This window comes from Fukomys damarensis, unplaced genomic scaffold, assembly GCF_012274545.1.
Source record: "Fukomys damarensis isolate Sample0158 unplaced genomic scaffold, DMR_v1.0_HiC HiC_scaffold_38, whole genome shotgun sequence".
NCBI classification, from domain to species: Eukaryota; Metazoa; Chordata; class Mammalia; order Rodentia; family Bathyergidae; genus Fukomys; species Fukomys damarensis.
Window position 1 is genome coordinate 18,049,354 of NW_022900950.1, and position 19,534 is coordinate 18,068,887.

The window sequence follows — 19,534 nt, forward strand, 5'->3', positions numbered from 1 at the left end:
TATTTTTTTTTTTTTTTTTTTTTTTTTACTGGGCATTGACCTTGAGACCTTGCACTTGCCAGGCAGGCAGCAGAACCACTGAGCTAAATCCCTGGCTCCTGGCTAAAATTTTTTGTTACCCTTGTATTCTGTACTTTTGCTAGCATAACTAATTTTTATGACTTACCTATAACTTATTTTGAATTTTCTGTGGACATAATCATTTTTATCTTTCCATTCCCTTTATTATAATTTTATTATTGTCAAAAAGGGCCAACAAATGTCTTTGTTTGAAAATGTACCTATGTCTTATTTTGAATTTTACCTTTAAACAATATTTTCACTGGATATAGAATTTATAGGCTGGCAGCTTTTTCATTCTTTTAAAGAAATTATTTTATTGTTTTTCATAATTTCAATTAGGAAATTGACTCATTTTTACTTCTTTTCAAATAATATATCTTTTATTCCTTAGCTTTAAGATTTTCTTATTGTCATTAGTTCACCCTTCTTCAGTTGTGTGTTATTTTTTGAACCTATGCTTGATGTCTTCTGTCAATCTTTAAAACTTCCTGGCTATTTATTCTTTCAATATTTCTTCACCTTTATTCCCTTCTGAAATCTAATCAGATATATAGAATATTGACATTTTTACTGTTCTGCTTATGTCTCCTGCTGTTTTGCTACTTTTTGAATCTTTATCTTTTTCCTCTCTTCAGCTGGAATATTTTCCTATGTCACTTTGCTAATCCTCTCTTCAGCTCTGTCTGATCTGCCATTAATCCCATTTACTGAGTTTATAATTTTTTTCTGTTATTCAGTATAGCACAAGTACAGAAATGTTCGTATAAGTGCATATAATGTAAAGTGAACAATCTTGGAATGATTGCACATTTTAGGAGTTATTCCAGAGCCCTGTACATGTCCCTGCCCAATCATGACCGCTTTTCGTAGTTAATCTTTTGACATTTATGGTAATATGAACTTATAAAATATGTTTTAAATTAGAGGAAGTTACATTAAGTGAAACTAATGTCAGAACTATATGATTCCACTTACATGAAGTACTTAGAGTAGTAAAAATCAGAGAGATAGAAAGTAAAATGGTGTTTGTCAGGGGCTTAGGGAAGATGGAGATTAGAAGTAATTGTCTAACGGGTTCAGACTCTCACTTTTGCAAGGGAGAAGAGTCATGGAAATGGTGATGGCTACAGGACACTATGAATGTTTGTAACACCAATGAACTGTACGCTTAAACATGGTTAAGATAGGACACTTTATTATGTGGGTGTTTTAAAAAGGAAAGACAAAAAACATGTAGAGATGATGGAATATTCAAATAGTACAGTGTTCTTCCTAGAGAACATTTATTTTTATTATGGCAGGCATTTTGATGTAGAGGAAATGGGCTTTATCAAACTTCAGACTATGTTGATTGGGAACAGTGTTTACTTTTGAGAATGGTGATCTTTTATTTGCTTGCCTTTACTCCAGTGATATATGTTTTAGAATTTCGAGCTGAAAGCTTGGAATATTTATCAAGATTCCTCTTTAAAATATTGTATACTCCTAGTTTTTATTTTTTGCAGACTTAGAACTGCTGGAAGGTTTGCTCAGCTTCTCAGCCTCATCTTAGATGATACCAGTGAATCCACACCTGCCTCAAGGAGAAAAGCAGTACCAAGTGATGGGTTTAAATTTCTGAATTTTCCTTCTCCCCTCAAGGGAAGAACTAAGAACCCACTTCCTTGATAACTTTTTAATCAGTTTTTTTTTAAAAAAAACTGTCTTTTACATCAGCTTTTCTAGTTTTTCTTTTTTGTTTTGTTTTTTTATATATATATACAGTTCTTCCATAGGTGGACAAGGAAATCTGTCTATGTGTCTTTTTATAGTCTCATTCATTTAGCAAACATATATACCATGATGTCAAGAATCTTTGTATTGCATATACCAACGGAGTCACTCCCAATAATTGAATTACCTGTTAAAGCTCCTGTAATCAGGCAGTTCCACCTTTCCTTCAGGCTTGAAAAGTTTAGGGTACAAAGCCTCTAAAAGCTCTGGATCACTGCTAATGGCCTGTTCCCAAGGAGATTGATAGTATTTAGGTACAGCTGTGGTGTTGAATCTTTCAGGAGGAATTTCCTTCAGTGGTCCAGAATATCCTTTGGAAAAATAGAGCAAAAACTAAGTAAACAAAGTGTCCTAGAATTACTAAACTCCACCTAACATCTCACTATGTTTAATTTCTCATGCTAGAGTAAATTTATGAAGAATTCATCCTTTTTATGATGTGTCAGAAAACAGCAGTCTGAAAGTGTGACATATTTTAAAATCCCATTTTAGATTATGGAATTTTTTAAACAACCACTTTTCTTAATGTTTAAGCTTTTCAAATCATCCACTTTTTCCTTGACTATATTTATTTAGGTAAAACTGTTAATTTTAATTAATCTAAAAATGGGTGTTGAGTCATAGCCGAGGCTCCAGAGAAATAGTAGTGAAGACAAAGCCTCCCTTCTTCAAAGCTTGCTCTTTAGAGGTGATATTGGGTCTTGTCTATCTTAAGTTGCTGACTGCCTTGTACAGTGTTTAAGTTTCTAAAAAGGGAAATAATCTGCTTTCACTTCCTTATTAAGGTCTTCCTTTTCTTCCTTAAGATTTCTAACCTAGGGGAAATCCATTTCCCAGGCCCCCTTCTGTCTCTCTTAGACAGAAGTTATCTTTCTTTTGATAAATTTTTCCTCTTCTTTAAAAAAAAATATTTCTAACCTAACTTTTATGGCCTTACCACCGTGATTTATCCTTCTCCAATAAGCTAGACTTGTTTAAGTATCATTTTAAAATCACACAAATCCCTGGCATCAACCTTTAAAGGATTTCCTCAGACACAGCTGTCTGCTTTGCATCCACGCTCCCAGGCCCATCTGCTTTGTCCTTAACAGTTCTTTCTTCTACCATGTTGTCAAAACCCATGGATTACTTCTACTTTGGGGTGACCACATACTTTTTTCTATCTCTGAATTGCTTTGATTTTCTTCAAACTTGAATGTGTAAAGAGATATCTATGGTCAATGTTCATCTTTTCACACATTTCCTTGATAGTTCCATCTCTAGGCCTTTATTTATTTGTGATTATTTCCTTTCTTTCCTGATTGCTCCCAGTATGGAATGGTAATCTCTTTTTGTAACCTCTTTCTCTGGTGGCCTGTCAAGTACTGATGTTAATCAAAGGTATTCCCATGCACTTAGAAAAGTCCATTGCATTTATGGTTGTAAGTGTGACCTACATATTGACAATTCCATTTGTGCTTTTTAATCTCCATGACCTTCTTTTGAACCCCTTATTCTGTTCACCCAAATTAACATTCCATCGGCATCCTTTATAACCTGTCTAGACCTAAGTGCAACCATTTTCTCATGCATCCTATTTCTTGTTCTGTATTAGTCAATTTAGCAATATTATTACTGCCCTCAGATGCCCAAAACAGAAGCATTATTATTTCTAAACTCTTCCTTGTCCACCTACAAATCACTAAGTATTACTAACTATATTTTTTTAAATACTGGGAACTGAATTCAGGACCTTACATATGCCATACAAGCATTCAACCTCAAACTATCTTTGTTCAGTTTTATTTTGACTCAGGGTCTTGATAAATTGCCGTGGCTGGCCTCAAATTCTGGATCCTCCTTCCTCAGCCTCCCAGAGTGGCTGTGATTATAGACACATGCCATCTTCAACCTGACTCTACCTCTTTAGGATTTCTAAAATAGTGACTTTCAAACAACTAATGTTTCTGAATCACCTTGGGTACTTATTTAAAATGTAGATCATGAGCTTTTCATTCCAGAAATTTGGCTTTAGTAACTCTTAGATATGGCCTAGAAGTCCACATCTTTATCAAATGCTCATTCAAACCTTGTGCAGGTGGTTTGCAAACAGAGCACTCTGATATGGTGTTCTTTCATCTCCATTTCCATTACAGCACAGGCTCTGTCTCTGGCTTGGGCTTTGACAGCAGCCTTCACACTAATCCTTCAGCTCTCAACCTCCCTCTCTCTGTCTTCCTGTCCCATGCTGCTGCTTGAGTGACTGCAAGCTTGATCACATCCCCTCCAGAAAAAGCTGGACCCCTTAGCAGGACACGCAGAGCTCCCACCTGTCTACCTGGTCTCCTGCTACTCTCTCCTTGAGGAGTACGGATGTACTAGTCACCTGTGCTGTCCCCTTCTGTCTCCCTACTTAGTACATTTGTTCCCTGTAAAATTCCTTGAGGCTAGAGAACAATTCTTCTATCCATTTCAAATTTCATGGTGAATAGTGATGATCACATAATGAAACTTCTAAGAGATTGAATACCAAATTGTAGCATCATTAACTTCTCCATATGTGTGCTTTCTTTTCTGTTTTTAAAAAAAACAAAAACAAATGATAACAACAACAAAAAAAAATTTTCAAAAGTTATCAAGATGTTACAGTATAGTATTTGGAGCTAAAAGAATACAGTGTTTGTGTATCTTATTGTATAAGAAGGACATAAATGTGGGAAGGTAAAAAAATCAACTTTCATAGGTATTTGTTACATTATAGACTGTACTTAGAGCATCACATTTAATTCGAGCAATGATCCTGTACAGTAAAATGTTATTTCCTTATTTTAAAGCTGAGGTGGGCCAGAGATTTAGCTTAGTGGTTCCACTGCCTGCCTTGCAAGCACAAGGTCCTGAGTTTAATCCCCAGTACCAAAAATAAAATAAAATAAAATAAAAATTGAGGAAAGTGAGGCCCAAAGAGATTTATTCTCTTTCCCAATGTAGCAGTGAAATGGGAAAAGGTTGAAAAACAGTATTCAGCCAAGATCTGTTTGATTCAAAAGTTTGCTTTTCTGCCATAACTGTTAGTTGAAATCTACCAGAGAACTTTATTTCAGTAGTCAACTCAATTTCAGAATTCTATGCATATCAATCGTGACTAATCTGGTTCCCTCAGTGTTATTAATTGTCCTCACTCTGTTTAATAAGAATACCATATTCAATTGAAGCTCTCTGCATTGACAATTCAACTCATGTTTTAAAAAGATTTAGTGTTACATAGCTGGTTCATGTAGATTATTTTCAAAAGTAGAAGAGTATTCCTATTTGAGAAAAAATTTAGTAGTGCTTTTGCTAAATTTAACATTTATTTTATAAGAACATGACAGATATTACTACTTTCAAGGGAAAAAAAGCCTTTAAAGTTAAAAGGTCTACTTAGTACAGCAAATTTGCTACAGGTTATTTTGAAAGTTACTGTCCAAATAGATAAAATAGTTTTCCAAGTTTCTTTCAATATCTAACCATATTTCTAAATAATATACACTGACTGCATAAAGATTTGTTTCTAAGACAATGAATAAATGTACACTCTTAAGGGACCTGTATGCAAAGTCTTTTGAGGGAGCAGAAACTAATGAAAGCAATCTCTACAAGGTCATTTCACTCAAGACATCTGTAAATTTAGTACGAGACTTGTGTTTAATTCTTGACCAGTTAATATGGCTTCATTGACATTTGTAATCTGTAGACATTCTTAATATATAAAATGATAGTAATTGTGAATAACTATATCAGAAAGTTATAGAGAAATTGAAGCCAAAGTATGTCATAGCATTTCATAAATTACAAAATCCCATGCAAATAGAATTTCAATATAGCTACAGTTGCTTAATTTTCAATGTAATTCCCAACAAATTTATTGGATCATCCGAAAGAACTTATGGCTACTATAAATATTTTACATAATTCTTTAGGCTTGAACTTTTGCAGCTAACTTAAACTTTGCTATAAACAAATATCTAATGAGAAAAGCTATTTAGTATAAATCCATTTTAATAAATGATTCAAATGACCGGAGTCATATCTTAAGTACATAGTAATTTTATTGTTCTATTTGTAAGGGGATTAGTTACCTGGTGCGATGTTCTCTGGGTTTGGAGGGCTTCGTGGGTCTGGGGTGTTGGGAGGAGTCAAGGGTGCTTGCTGTGAGCTCCCTTCCAAGTGGCTTCCATCCGTCTTCTCATTTTGCATAGCAAGATTGTGCTGCATTTGATCAAAAGTAAACTCTGCTGAAAACTCCAAAATGTCAGGTACACTAACAAGAGCTGCACATACGAGGCTCCACTTGTCTATCTAAAGTTTAAACATAATGCCACTTTATTGTTTTCATAGCCTCAATAATTTACATGGCAATAAGGTTGGGAAGTTGAATGAGAAAGTTTGCTGATAACAATCTATGATCTGTTTTATGAGGATATCACTGAATAATAATTAAAATCAAAATGAACTGAACCTTATTAAGCCTTATTGTGTGACAGACACTACATCTAGTACTTCATATCAAAAATTTAAATTTGGATTCATAACATCCCTATAAGATAAATATATTTAACTTTTAAATCTTTACTAATCTAATAATGCACAGCATATTGGTCAAATATTTAACTTAGAGACTTTTACATTAGCATTTCATCTTATAGTTGAGCCTTAATTATTTTTTAATATGTAGAAAGTTTTAAAATTATGTGAAATTTCAAAAGTAGTCATACATATATCTACCCCAAAATAAAAAAAAGACAAACAGAAAAGTTATTTGTACTTTCACTTGCATGGACTTTTCTAAAAGGCACATTTTGTGATTTTTAGAAAATAAAATGTTGAAATAAACTTCTTTTTGAGACAGTGTCTTGGTCTCACAGCCCAAGTTGGCCATGAACTAACTTGCTCTGTAGACTTCAGTCAACTTGAACTTCCTATTTCCCTCAGCCTCCCAACAGCTGGTACAACAGGCGTGAGTCGCCACCCTTTTCTTAAATGTAAGTGTGTGAGGTCAAAGTGACAAAGCGAAATTTAGTCCAGAGCATGGCAGAAAGAGACCCATTTTGACTTTTCTCTGTGTGACATCTGTATAAGATACCTACTGTTTTTGTATTTTTATATTTATTTATTAGATTTTGTGATGAAATATACCTTTACATTTTAATATTTATTTAACTTTCTAGAATTTTTATAATTAAAATATATTTTGTCTTAAAATTCAAATGTAGGGCTGGGGATTTAGCTCAGTGGCACCATACCTGCCTTGCAAGTACAAGGTTCTGAGTTTGATCCCCAGTACCAAAAAAAAAAAAAAAATTTATTCAAATATCATAAAGTCTATAAATTAAAAGCCTCATCTGATATTATGAAGGAAATAGGACATAGTTTATCATTGTTTTCTTACTTCACTAAGAATCACTCTCCAAGTGCATTTTGCACTGATGTTAATCTCAATAGTATCCTCCAAAAAAGTTTATTTTTAAATACCAGTCTAAATCTAATCCCTGTTCTCTTGCCTACTGTATCAAAGCCCTTATCTAGTCAGAGCAGATAGTTATTAAATGAAGTCATCACGAGTACATTATATTTGTGAAATATTGATAACTTGCCTTGATGTACTAACTTTCCAAGAAAAAAACATACACATATATTCAAAGAATAACTTTTTAAACAAAAGATTTAACTTGAAGTAGACTTAATTTCCAGTTTTCATATTTTGGGAAGGATTTTTCTCATAGCTGTCTCTGCCTGAGGTTGACATTTATAGCAAAAATACTAAAATGTAAAACATTTTTTAAAATTTCAAACTTTACATATATAATTACAAACCCACCATCATGTTTGTACTTTACTGAAGATTTGTATTAAGATCTTTCATCAGTTTTTTAAAATGTGTCTGAAGCATAGACTAACCCGGGTATGCCTCTCACATTACCTCATACACTTTCCTACTTTAGATTCTCAGTCACAGGAGCTTCCCAGGCAAAGACCCCTGTCACTAATTCCATGGTGATCTGTCTTGATTTAGAAGCCACTCCTTCCCTAACGTCCCCTGATACTAGTCAAAATTTTGTCTTTCTTTCTGCTTGTCCTGTGTCATTTGCCATCATTTGCCTTTCAAATCAACTTTAAGGTATCATTTTACTTACTAGCTTGTTAGGTCCTTGAGAACAAGGACTTTTCTTACTCATCTATTTGATTTTCAAAAAGCCTTTTACAGTGCCATATATATATATATATATATATATATTCATAAATACTGTGAATATTTGCTAAATTCTTAGTGAATTAATCAAATCTAGCTGATTTCTTTTTACTATAACCTATTTTAAAACATCACTTCTTTTTCTCATTGAGTTTATTGGTACTTTTTATGTATACAGTACAGTTACATTCATTATTGGGATCTTGTACCTTTACATGACAGGTCTTGGTTCTTTTTTTTTCCCCATGCACCTGCCCTCCCTTCACCCCTTCCTTCCTTCCCTATTTACAAAAAACAATTTTTTCCATTTTTTAATTTTCTCATATTTTTTCTTTTCCGTTATTTCCTTTCCCCTACAAGTGTAAATAAGATCCAAATGGTATAATTGACAATGTGAAATAGGAGGATAAGGGCTAAAGGTGTAGGGGAAACATCACTTTTTTCTCTTCACACTGTCTTCGTGTGCAGTCATCATGGCTCATACCTTTACTACACAGTCATCATCTCTTGTTCATTTCCCACCTGGCCCTTCTCTGTCTGTGTGAATGCTTTCTGAGCACCACATGCATGACTCACTCCTATTGTTCAACAAATAAACTGCAAGCTCGTGCTCAGAAATTCAGATCTTGCACTCACTTGTACTCTTTACCTCTCACACCTACCAGCATCTCTTTGCCACCAGTTTCCCATGGAGTTGCTGTATTCACCACCATTCATCGCTTTCCTGGACTGCTTCATCTGCGTGAAAGGCCCTCCCTTGGTCAAACCAAAGCCTAGATTCCTTCTGGGACACATCTCCACATTTCCTTCTTCATTGACTAACTCAACTTAACAGAAACCTCTCCAGAGTTCACATTTCAACACTTCAATGACACCTGTACCACCCTCTGTGATCTTTCTTATTTGTTCTTGGTAGCTGGATTTCATTACTGCATTTATTTCATTTTGGTTCCCCAACTAGTTTATAGTCCAGTTTAAATCTATGAGCACTAATATTTTTTCTTTATTCTAAGATAACGTTATAAAGATTATTTTAAGAAATTGATTTAAAGCACTTTCACATATGTACATGTATAATGTTGTGCATTTTGAATTTAGATTCTAGCCCATGTTTAACTTTATGGATTAAATGAGTATTTTTTTAATTTTTAAAATTCTGAACCTACACTTCCTGTTTAAAATGAAAAGTTTCTGCTAACTTTATTTAAAAAATGGCATACAGATAAGTATAGAAAATCTAAATGTATAATAGGTACAGAATTACCTTTTCTAAGTTTTCTGAATATGTCCATGAAATGAATTTCACCTAAACTTACAAACCATTCTGTCTACATTAATTTTTGAGAATATTAACCTTAAGTTTTCCTGGGGATTAATGACAAATGGGAGAATGAACTCTTTCAGGTAGTTATTAATTATCAGGAGACACCCAGTACTTCCATTATCATGGTTAAGTGTAGAAATAAAGCCTTGTAATGGTTAGGTAGTGATTTATTTTAATTATGACATAAGCCATAAATTATAGCATTTCATCATCATCTGTGACTCCCTTGAGAAAAGTTGGAAAGACAAATTTAAATGTATTTTTTTACCTTAGTTAAATTGACCCTAAAGAAAATAAAACTAGAGCAGTATCTTATGGGTTATAAACATATAAATTAGAAACATATATATAATATAAATGACATGAGTTCTGTTGAAATAGCAACATAAAGAAAAGTGGGTATTTTGAGGTTTGTCTTGTACCTCAGGCTAAATATGTATGTTATGTTTTGAACAAATCAATATATATTCAGAATCCCAATATATATTTAGTTTGGTTTTACTTCAAAAATACATTTTTAGGGGCTGGGGATTTAGCTCAGTGTTTCCAGCACCTGCTTCACATGCACAAGGTCCTGAGTTTGATACCCTGTACCAAAAAAATCCATTTTTAGTATATTTTCCCTTAATTTAATTTAATTTTCTCATTTAATTATAGAGCATTATTTAAATATTATTTAAGATTTATAGAGCTTTTGAAATATTTTTTCATAATGATTTATAGAAGAGAATTTGAGAATTTTAATTATCATGAATTATTCATTTTTCCCTTGAAAGCTTATTTCCTTCATCCAGTTTTTTTGCCTTTTGTCTAAGACATAAACCAGTATATATGGCATGAATTTGCCAATGTCCTTACATAGTAGAGTAGGCTAAAAAAATACATTTCTACCTTTTGTTTTTCAATAATACTTAATATTTGAACAAATGGTATCAATTACTAGAGATTTGATTTCTATTTTTATCTATAGGTCCTTAAACACTATTACAAAATAAGAAAGATACAAAGATATTTTAAATCCTTATTTTCACAATGCCTATAGCTTGAGGGAAGAGGTAAAAGTAATTCCAGAAAACATAATAAAAAAAACTAAGCTAATGTTATATATCCTATAAAGGTGATTCAAGAACTAGATTGTTAACAGTTGCTATCTATCTATGGTCTCCATTATTAGACAAAGTCTGTATTTATTTATCTTTAAATTTCCACCATAGTATTGAATAAATATTTGTCAAAAGTATAAATAAGTATATGAAAATATACCCGAAAATGTTATTTTAAAAGCTTCTGTCATACTATGTTACAAATTTATGCCTTGACAAAAATGAATGTATCATATAATGAGGCTTGCTATCTTCCTCAACTCTTTATTTTGCAGACAATTTTTAGAAGAGCAGAGAATCCACAGTTGCTCAAGCCAGAAGTCACCATAGCATTTGAGTCCATACCAATATCTTACAGATGAGAAAAGAAATCCAGAAAAGTGAAGAAACTTAAATTTACTCCACATCACATGGTTGATGACAGAGCCAGGACCCAACCCTGGTCACCCTGTTCCCAGGCCAGAATTTCTCTGTATTACACCACAATAAGTGTTGGTGCTAGCATCCTAAGAGCCTGGTTTCAGTCTCTCTTAGCATATTGTTGCTTAAATCAAATCAACATACTTTTCTGAGTACAACTTCCCTTATTTATAGAGAATGAATTTCATCATTCTTCAGAGTACATTATGTAATGCAGTGCAATGCAACTTAATTGTATACTTCATTATTGTTTATTGTTCTGAGTTATCAGCATTTAATTATTTAATATACCTGGTTGGGGCTATTTTATTCATTTAGTTCCCAATTTTCAGGTAATAATGAAAAATTCTCAAGACAAAATCTTACACATTTTATGCAAGACTAGAATATTTGACTACAGATATATAAAATTAGTGTCAATAATTTGAGATAGTGTGATGACAGAATACATTGTATGCATATGGATTTTTTGTTTGTTATTTTGGGGAAAACCTTGCTATGTAGTTCAGAATGACCTTGGACTTACTATGTAGGCCAGATTAGCCTGGAACCTGCATTGATTGTCTTACCTTAGACTCCCAAATGCTGAGATTTCAGGCATTCACTACCATACCCATCCCATAAGAACATTTTCACACTCTTTGTACCTTTCCTCAGAACTGTAGTTTGAGTACTCCTCTTAGAAGTGGAAGCTATAGCCAGGCCTGGTGGTGCATGCCTGTAATCCCTGCACTTGGGAGGCTGAGGCAGGAGGATCACTGTGAGCTTGAGACCAGCCTAGGCTACATAGTGAGTTCCAGGTCAGTCTCAACTACCATAGTAAGACCCTGTCTCACAAAAAACAAAACAAAACAAAACAAAACAAAACAAAACAAAATATATATATGGAAGTTATAAAAATAGGCATTATTCACTTACTAACATGTCTACACTCATAGATGGCTTTTCAAAAATTTCTTTAAGCTACCTTGTTTTAAATTATTTCATGAAGTGTCTTCTCTGTTGTCATTATTGAAAGAATGTGATTACATAATCAGACTATGTCAGATGGAGTTGGGATTATTTTCGGCTCATACCGTATTAGCCACAGGCATTTTCTGATAAGAGGATACTGTGCGTAATTATAGGGTGACATAACATTATCTTTATTCATCACTTCAAGTGAAAAACTTTCCTTTATAATATAAATACTGCAGCTGAGTATAATTTGAAGCCTAGTTGATTCTAGAATTGTAACTAAATGTAATCCAAGGATATGAAGGGCAGTTATTTATGTGAAAAAATTTTTTCATTTACCACTTTTTGTCTTTGTAGTGCTGGCACTCAGTTATATCCAAAATTCCTCAATTTTTCATTTAAAATACTCTCTCAACACTTAAGCAAAGCAAGAGAAATATAAATTTTGGAAATTAACAAAATTTTGTTGTTTGTGGGTGTGGATGTTACTTTTTATAGTTTGTTTTAGTAAATCTGATAAAAGAATTTAGTAAAATTAATCTTTTGTGACAAATGAGCTCTCATTCCAAACAACTTCTTAGTGACTACAAGTGGTCACTAAGTTTGTATTTGGTGAAGTTTATATTTGTAAGGAAACTTAAATAGCTTTCATAACCATAGAAATAAATCCTCAGTAAATAAAACCTATTTGTTGTAATTTCCACAAGCCCTTAAAATTTAGGACCAGGCACGTTTCATTTTTAGTTCTTTATGCCTGTTGTTTGATGTTTAAAGCCATTTTCCCAAAGCTGGTCACCTTTCTACTATGAACTTCTTCCTTTACAGTCACTCCAAATAACAGTCTATGCAAATACAATATTAATTCACTATATAAAATATAATTAAATTAATTAATTTGTTTGATTTTTAAGCTTATGGTTGAGGAAATCTTTATCTAGAGTTATATCCTCATTGGTTTTGTCATGAATAGGTTCCGACTTCCCTATGCGATGCAGAATAAGGGCTTCATGAAGATATTGAGTCTGTAGTTTCCAGGCATTTTTCAGGGACAGGATGTATTTGGCCAATAAAATACTTGCCCTTATTTTTTGGAGTACTATGTGCTTTGGAAGTGTTTCCATCTCAAACATTTAACTGGCGGTGATAAGACCATGGAAATTTTAGCCCACTTTTCCCTGAACTCTCTCCTTCCTTTCAGCAAACAGACCAGTTTCTCTATGCCAAATCTACAAGCTTACAATGCCCCTGTTGAAATAAAAGCACGCTCATATCATATGTAATACTGCTTTTGTTTACTCACCTAAACGATTCATTATCATAAATTTTTAAAATGTCTAACAGAAACAACTGAAAGAAACTCTGGAGAGTGACTTATTGGGGAATCTAGCAATACGTATAGAGTTAGATACGTCACCCTTTCATTTGGATACCACATGCCCAAGTTATGCTTACATTTATTTGTGCTTTAGTTTCATACTGGAAATTTTCAAATGTGTATTTGTCAGATCTTCTTTGACGCATCTTGAATAACCTGGCACCACGATTACTGAGATGAGATAATTCTTCCAACATGATGTCTTGGGGGATGCTGACTTTCTTGCCCAGATCCATGCCATTTATATCTGTAAAATAGTTTCATTTGCATGAAAATCTCAAAGTAAACATTTTTAATGCTTTTTTAAATTTCATGATTTGTTGTCTGCTATTTAGTAATTTAAATATGGACTCTTCCATCAGACAACATTGAGATAGATACTACTTCCACTACATTCTAACTGCATAAACGTGGGTATGTTACTTATTTTGCCTACACCTCAGTTTCCACATCTCTAAAGTACAGTTAGTAATAATATTAATAATACCTACTACAAAGTGTTGATAAGAGAGTTAAATGAAATTCTTCATATAAAGCATTTAGCAGGGTATCAGGCAAAAAGAGTGAATAAGAGTTAGCTCATTACTATTAGTATGATGTAAATATTTACTGAGTTTTCAAAACAGCACTTGCTTCATTGTTACATTAAGAAGCTCTGTTTTTCTCCTCATATTTTTGTGTGTCAGTTTGAGCTCTCCCTTTTACTAAAATATCTACCTTCCCACACCACTCCAGTCCATTCCCAGTTTAGGTCAAAATACTATTCAATCTGTACTCAGCACTACGGAACCTACATAAAGTAGGCAGATGATAAGTACTTAATGAACACCCTTCCCATCCAACTCAAGTGGGATTTCTGTAAATACTTCTCTAAAATATCTAGATATTTGTGGCTTATGTATATTCCCACAACATTGAATCACATTTGTTTTATGGTCTAAATTTTCTTTATGCTTTAATCTTTGGATCCCATGTGCCTTAGATTTTCAGTAACTGAACATTATTTTCTATTTCTATTACTAAAGAGCTTTTCCAAAATCCAGAAGAGATGAGACTCCTCCCCTGGTTTCTTGAATGATGAATATAGTTTTTGTATAGTCCACAAAGTCCTTTTGCCACTGAAGCCTGCTCTTAAATGCTGAGGAAGAAAACTCGGCCATTAAGAAAATAATTATTTTGACTGATTGAAGCAACAATCTCAGATGATGTTATGAATTAGTCATAATATGTTGGCTTTTGGGAATGTTTAGTATAAAATAGAACCATTTATTTATTATTGTCCCTATTTTGATTTGAAAAAGTCAATTTCTTTGCATGTTTTGATCTTACATGGAGAGGAGTTCCACTAACTATCAAACTCATAGTATTATGACTTCTGCTTCTGTGTAGATGGGCTAGACATATTCTTTCTTCCCTATACATTTATTAAGTACAAATAAAAATTCTGGGCATTATGCATAAAGCAAAAATATGAAGACACAGAAAAGTGGAGAGAAGAAGGCAAAGCCAGCCAGGAACCCCAGGAACATCAGGGCAATGATTTCCTTGGGTTTTCTTTTAGCTTCACACATCTCAGACTTGAAGCTGAAGGAACCGGCAACCCAGGAAAACCAAAGGGTAGGAACAAAAAAGCTCCAACAAAAGACTATTCTTCTATCCAAAGGACAAGGAAAAGAACAGCCTCACAGGATAGAAAATATTTAGACAATGGACACTCTGCTTTAGCCAAGCGTCACAGAAAAACTGCTGGCCTCATCACCACATGTTAACAAAGACCAAGTGTACGGCCTGAAATTTTACTCTGCAAGACTGTATGTAGTCTGGTTCACCAATACTCCCAGTAGGGTGATATAAAGCTAAAACTTTCTTCCCTGTTGCCCTATAATAAACTCTTCCCTGAAGTATTCCTGGAGACAGTGTGGGAGTCCGAACTCCTACCACATCTCTGCAGTATTGAGAGCATCTTCTCAAGTTTTATTGGGGGCCAAGTGGAGACACCAGACTTCCACCTCTTCCCAATACAATGCATAGCAGCTTTGTCTGGATCCCTAATACATTAAAACAAACATAATGCAGCATTGTGCTTTACAGGAATAGCAGAGAAATTCTATGGAAAAGGTATGAGATGGAGTGGAAGGGATAAGGATGTTTCACAACCTAGGATATCCTGGAATCATTTGCTAGCTTGGCTGAGTCTAATAGGAAACACATATTCACCTCTGTTTATGTATTTGGCATCTCCGTCATTGTGTGTTTGTAACAGGGAAGGAGGAACTGGGTTATTTTTCAGTGTTTGTATGAATATAACTCAATATACTAGATAATATGACAGGAGTGGGTTATTTCAACTTTTTGATTTCTTGGAATCATGATAGCAGGTTTCCTCTGGATCATAAAAGATAGAAAAAATGCAGTATTATTTATTATAATCTGATATAGGATTAGAAGAAGGAGGAATCTTTGTCGTGAAATGCAATTGAAAAGGGTTCAACTTGTAGGTGAGAGGAAGGGAAGGAAAAAGGAGAAAAGGGGAGAACAGGCTATTTATACAGAAAATCAAAACCCAGAATTTTGTCCAGCAAACCTTTTTTAGAGTTATACATATAATTACATATTACATGTAATATTTTTAAACAAATGTATATTTTTCTTGAAAAGCCTTTGTAATGGTACAATGTAAGGAAATTTAAAAAAAAAATACCACAGAGGAAAACACTACATAAAGCACAGAAGACAATCTTCATAACAATGAGGTCTTTCTCTTTATAGTTAAAGCTAGTAAGATTTTCAATAAGGAAAATGCAATTTCTTCCCTTCTCTTTTTCTGTTATCAGTTGGAGCAATTAGTGTCATTATAAGCAGTTAAAGTAAAATAGGACTAGACCGCTGCCTGAATCACAAGTGCAAGGGCCCACGTTCGATACCCGGTACAAAAAAAAAAAGATAAAGCAGGACTAGAAAGTAGGAATAACATATTACATTGACTTTCTACAAGTTCGTAACTTTAAGTTTTTGCATAGGTTTAATTTGGGGGTGCCAAGACAAAAATTTGAGAACATGTATCTGACTTTCGACTTCCTAACAGCCCTTGTCTTCGTGACTCTACCAACATTTCTAAAATAACCATGTGACCTTAGTTGCCCGAGATTTATAAGTCATCTGTGATGTGCTTGATGGGTTCACAGGAGTTAACTGCTACATTTAAAAAATTTTCAGTAGTTACAGCACCAAAAACATCATTCTCAAATTATATGCACTTAATAATTAAACAAATTACATTAAAACATAGCAAAGTTATACAAAAGTATCAATTTATAATCCTTTTGCTACTTTTTGCTATTATATGCTTTAAGGTTATTTGCATGTTGGAAACTCTATAGCATCTACTATCATGTAACAGTAGTATTTACACACAGAAATTGGCAAACTTTACAGTGTAAGGCACTTTATCCCCAAGGAACCAGTTGGGAAATATTTACTAGTTAGTGTACGACTGGCCATTTCTATCAATGCTAGGAATATTTTGTCAATATACTTTGCATAAACAAACAAAAAAGATGTAAAATAAATTATCCAAGACTTTCTTCCCTACCCTTTTAAATAGTTAAATTTATAATGTCACTGAAGCAGGAATTCCAGGACCATTTATGAGCTGGGAACTGGATGTGAGATCACACATACTACTCAAGACTTTCACTGAAGAATGCTGTCAACTGAGCAGAGAGATCCCGAGTTCAGCTGTCTCCTGCTCTTTATTGCAAACCCTTGCACAGTCTTAATAGTGTGTTTAATCTTGATGCCTGACAAATGATATATCTTATTCAGAATACACATCCTTGCCCTCCTGGCTTAGAACATTGTCTTTGTGGCATTAGATCATCTATTGAAAATAATATTGCTAAGCATACTTTCCTACTGGTGTCATTTATAGTGTTCCAGAAATGTAGTTAGATCAGTGAATCCAATACATAGTTTCAAAAATATCCACTTACAAATAATTGTAGTTATGCTTTAAACTGTTTCTCCATATTTGACTGCCAACTGCCACTCTGATAGAATAGATAAAACCACTGGAGGGAAGCTGGCTGAAGATTACTTGCATTAGGGTTAGCTTATTTATTTATTTAGAAGTCGTACTGAGGCAAAGAGATTCTGTCTACACTTGATGGGCCTCTTCTGCTTATTTACCATCAGCCTATGTGAACAGAATAGTAAACCATAAAATATGTATTACTACATAATGTAACAATATCTATGACACCTACATATTACATATAACATAAAATATCATAATCCAGGTTGTGATTTTGAGTAATGCCTGAAAAATTCCAATTGGTAAAATGTTTTTTGGTAAGTTTTTTTCAGATACAAAGGTTTAAAAACCCAACTATAGTTATTTTTTTCCTATTTTGTGTATTTTTGCTCACGATTTGAGTACTGAGATTATTTTATAAAGTTTTCAAAAACTTGGGCAATAATGAAAGTATAAATTAAGATATGTATAAATCTATAAACATTTAAGAAATAAGATTACCAGTGTATTGAATTATACAAATTAAATTGTACACTTGGAACATCTGTTACTGCTCATAGAATGTATATCAACAGCATCCTAGAGTAAAAAAGGTATCAAAGCAAACTAGAATGACGAAGCTTGGAACAGTGGCATGTGTCTGTAAATTCAGCTAATGAGGAGGCTGAGGCAGGAGGAATGTGATTTTGAGCCCAGCTTAGGCAATTTAGTGTGAATTTAAGTAAAAAAAAAGAAAAAAAACTAAATGATGAAGTGATTATAGCTAGAATTAAACTCTTCTGAAAGAAAGAAAGGGAGAGAGAGAAAAGAGAAAGAAAGAAAAAAAGAAAGAGACAGAAAGAGAAAACTAGGATCATGGAATAGATGGTTAGAATTAAATTCCATAGTTTCAACTTTGGCATAAAATATGATTTAGCCTAGTGCTCTGCTAAGTTTTTTAGAAAGCCTTTTAAGTTTAGATGCTCAGAAAGTGTATGAATTCACATGATGTGAGTGCACCTTAGTTTTGAAAATAAAACAGGCTTTCCTGGCTTTGTTTTTTCTTGGAGTTATGGGAATTCTAATATGAAACGTTAAATCAGACAAAACATAATTTGCAAACATAAGCAGTGAATCATTCCTTTTATCCCTGATTTTTTATACTTGATATGAGGTATTTATGGACTTCCTGTTTTCTTCATGTTGGTGTTGAAGGTTAATTAGCTTCAGATGTGGTCATACAGGAGAAGTAGAAGAGATCTTCACATAATCTTTCCTCTGAAATTCTACACCTTATTCTCTGTACGTTTTCAAAGTGTCCTTGAAAATTATGTCAGTATTATCATTTCCTTTGTTACCGTTGGAAAACCTGATCTTTGACTTCAATATTGAGCTCAGGAGAGTCGTGGAGTTTTTGAGTTAGATGTGTCAGTGAATCCAGCTTTCTTTGTTTTTATGATGAAGGCTCTGAGGCCTGTTCTGGAACCCATGGCTCCTAGTACCCTATCAGCGCTCCATTGAGAACCTGGGCTTCCTGTTTTCAGACCACAAAGCTAAACTCTTTTCCTGAAATTACAAAAATAATCTGCCCAGTTTTCATCTGTGTGCTAGAGAAGGCTGTTCACCAGTCCTGAGAAGAAAAACAAAAACAAACCAGAAGCATACCAAAAGATAAAAAAAAAAGAAGTCCTCCCAGAGCCTAGGTGAAAACACAGCAGTGTGACAGAAGTGGCTTGTTGAGGTTCTGTGGTCTTCTTTTTTTTTTCTTGAGCTCTAATTCTGAACTGTCAGAAACAAATCTGTGCTGAAAGTCAGGGCATATCATACTCCCAGTTCTTCTTTAGGTTATTTTAATTCCAATTCTTTCCCCCCATTATTTCTAAACAGATGTCAGTTGCTCCTGAATGCAGCTTCTTACTCCATTCTGATCGCTAAGTCTCTTGCTCTATCAATTTATTACTTCCTATCCTTTCATCCTTCCCTAGTCCTCTTTCTTTCTCCAGTCTTAAGAGTTTGAAATCAGTTAATGAGTAAGAGAGGAATGTGATGCATACTGGAAAACATCTACAAATCCAGGGTATACTGCACAGAGCTGGTGAATTATAGGCCATCTTTTCTTGTCCCCACAATGAATTTATGCCCAGATTATGACAAAATATGTCTTGGGTTTTGGTCTTTTACAACAGTAGTTGCTTGGTGCTAGCAACTGTGGCTGAGCTGCTTTTGTAGAAAGCATGGGGATTTGCCACAGTCACAGGACAGCCTCACCAGCAGCTTGATTGCTGTCAGTATGAAGAAG

General features: G+C 33.8%; 1 protein-coding gene across 5 annotated transcripts in view; it reads right to left on the reverse strand.

The window, feature by feature from the left end:
* The window catches only part of Myoz2 (myozenin 2), a 50,555-nt gene that overhangs the window by 8,425 nt on the left and 22,596 nt on the right, over nucleotides 1–19,534 (reverse strand). For all 5 annotated transcript variants that reach the window (XM_019205569.2, XM_019205566.2, XM_019205567.2 and 2 more), the window contains 3 exons: nucleotides 13,301–13,470; nucleotides 5,934–6,063; nucleotides 1,964–2,147 (listed from right to left, as the gene is read on the reverse strand). In XM_019205569.2, coding sequence (XP_019061114.1) covers nucleotides 1,964–2,147; nucleotides 5,934–6,063; nucleotides 13,301–13,459 — 473 coding nt within the window. In that variant the 5' untranslated portion in view covers nucleotides 13,460–13,470. The remainder of the gene's footprint in view (nucleotides 1–1,963; nucleotides 2,148–5,933; nucleotides 6,064–13,300; nucleotides 13,471–19,534) is intronic.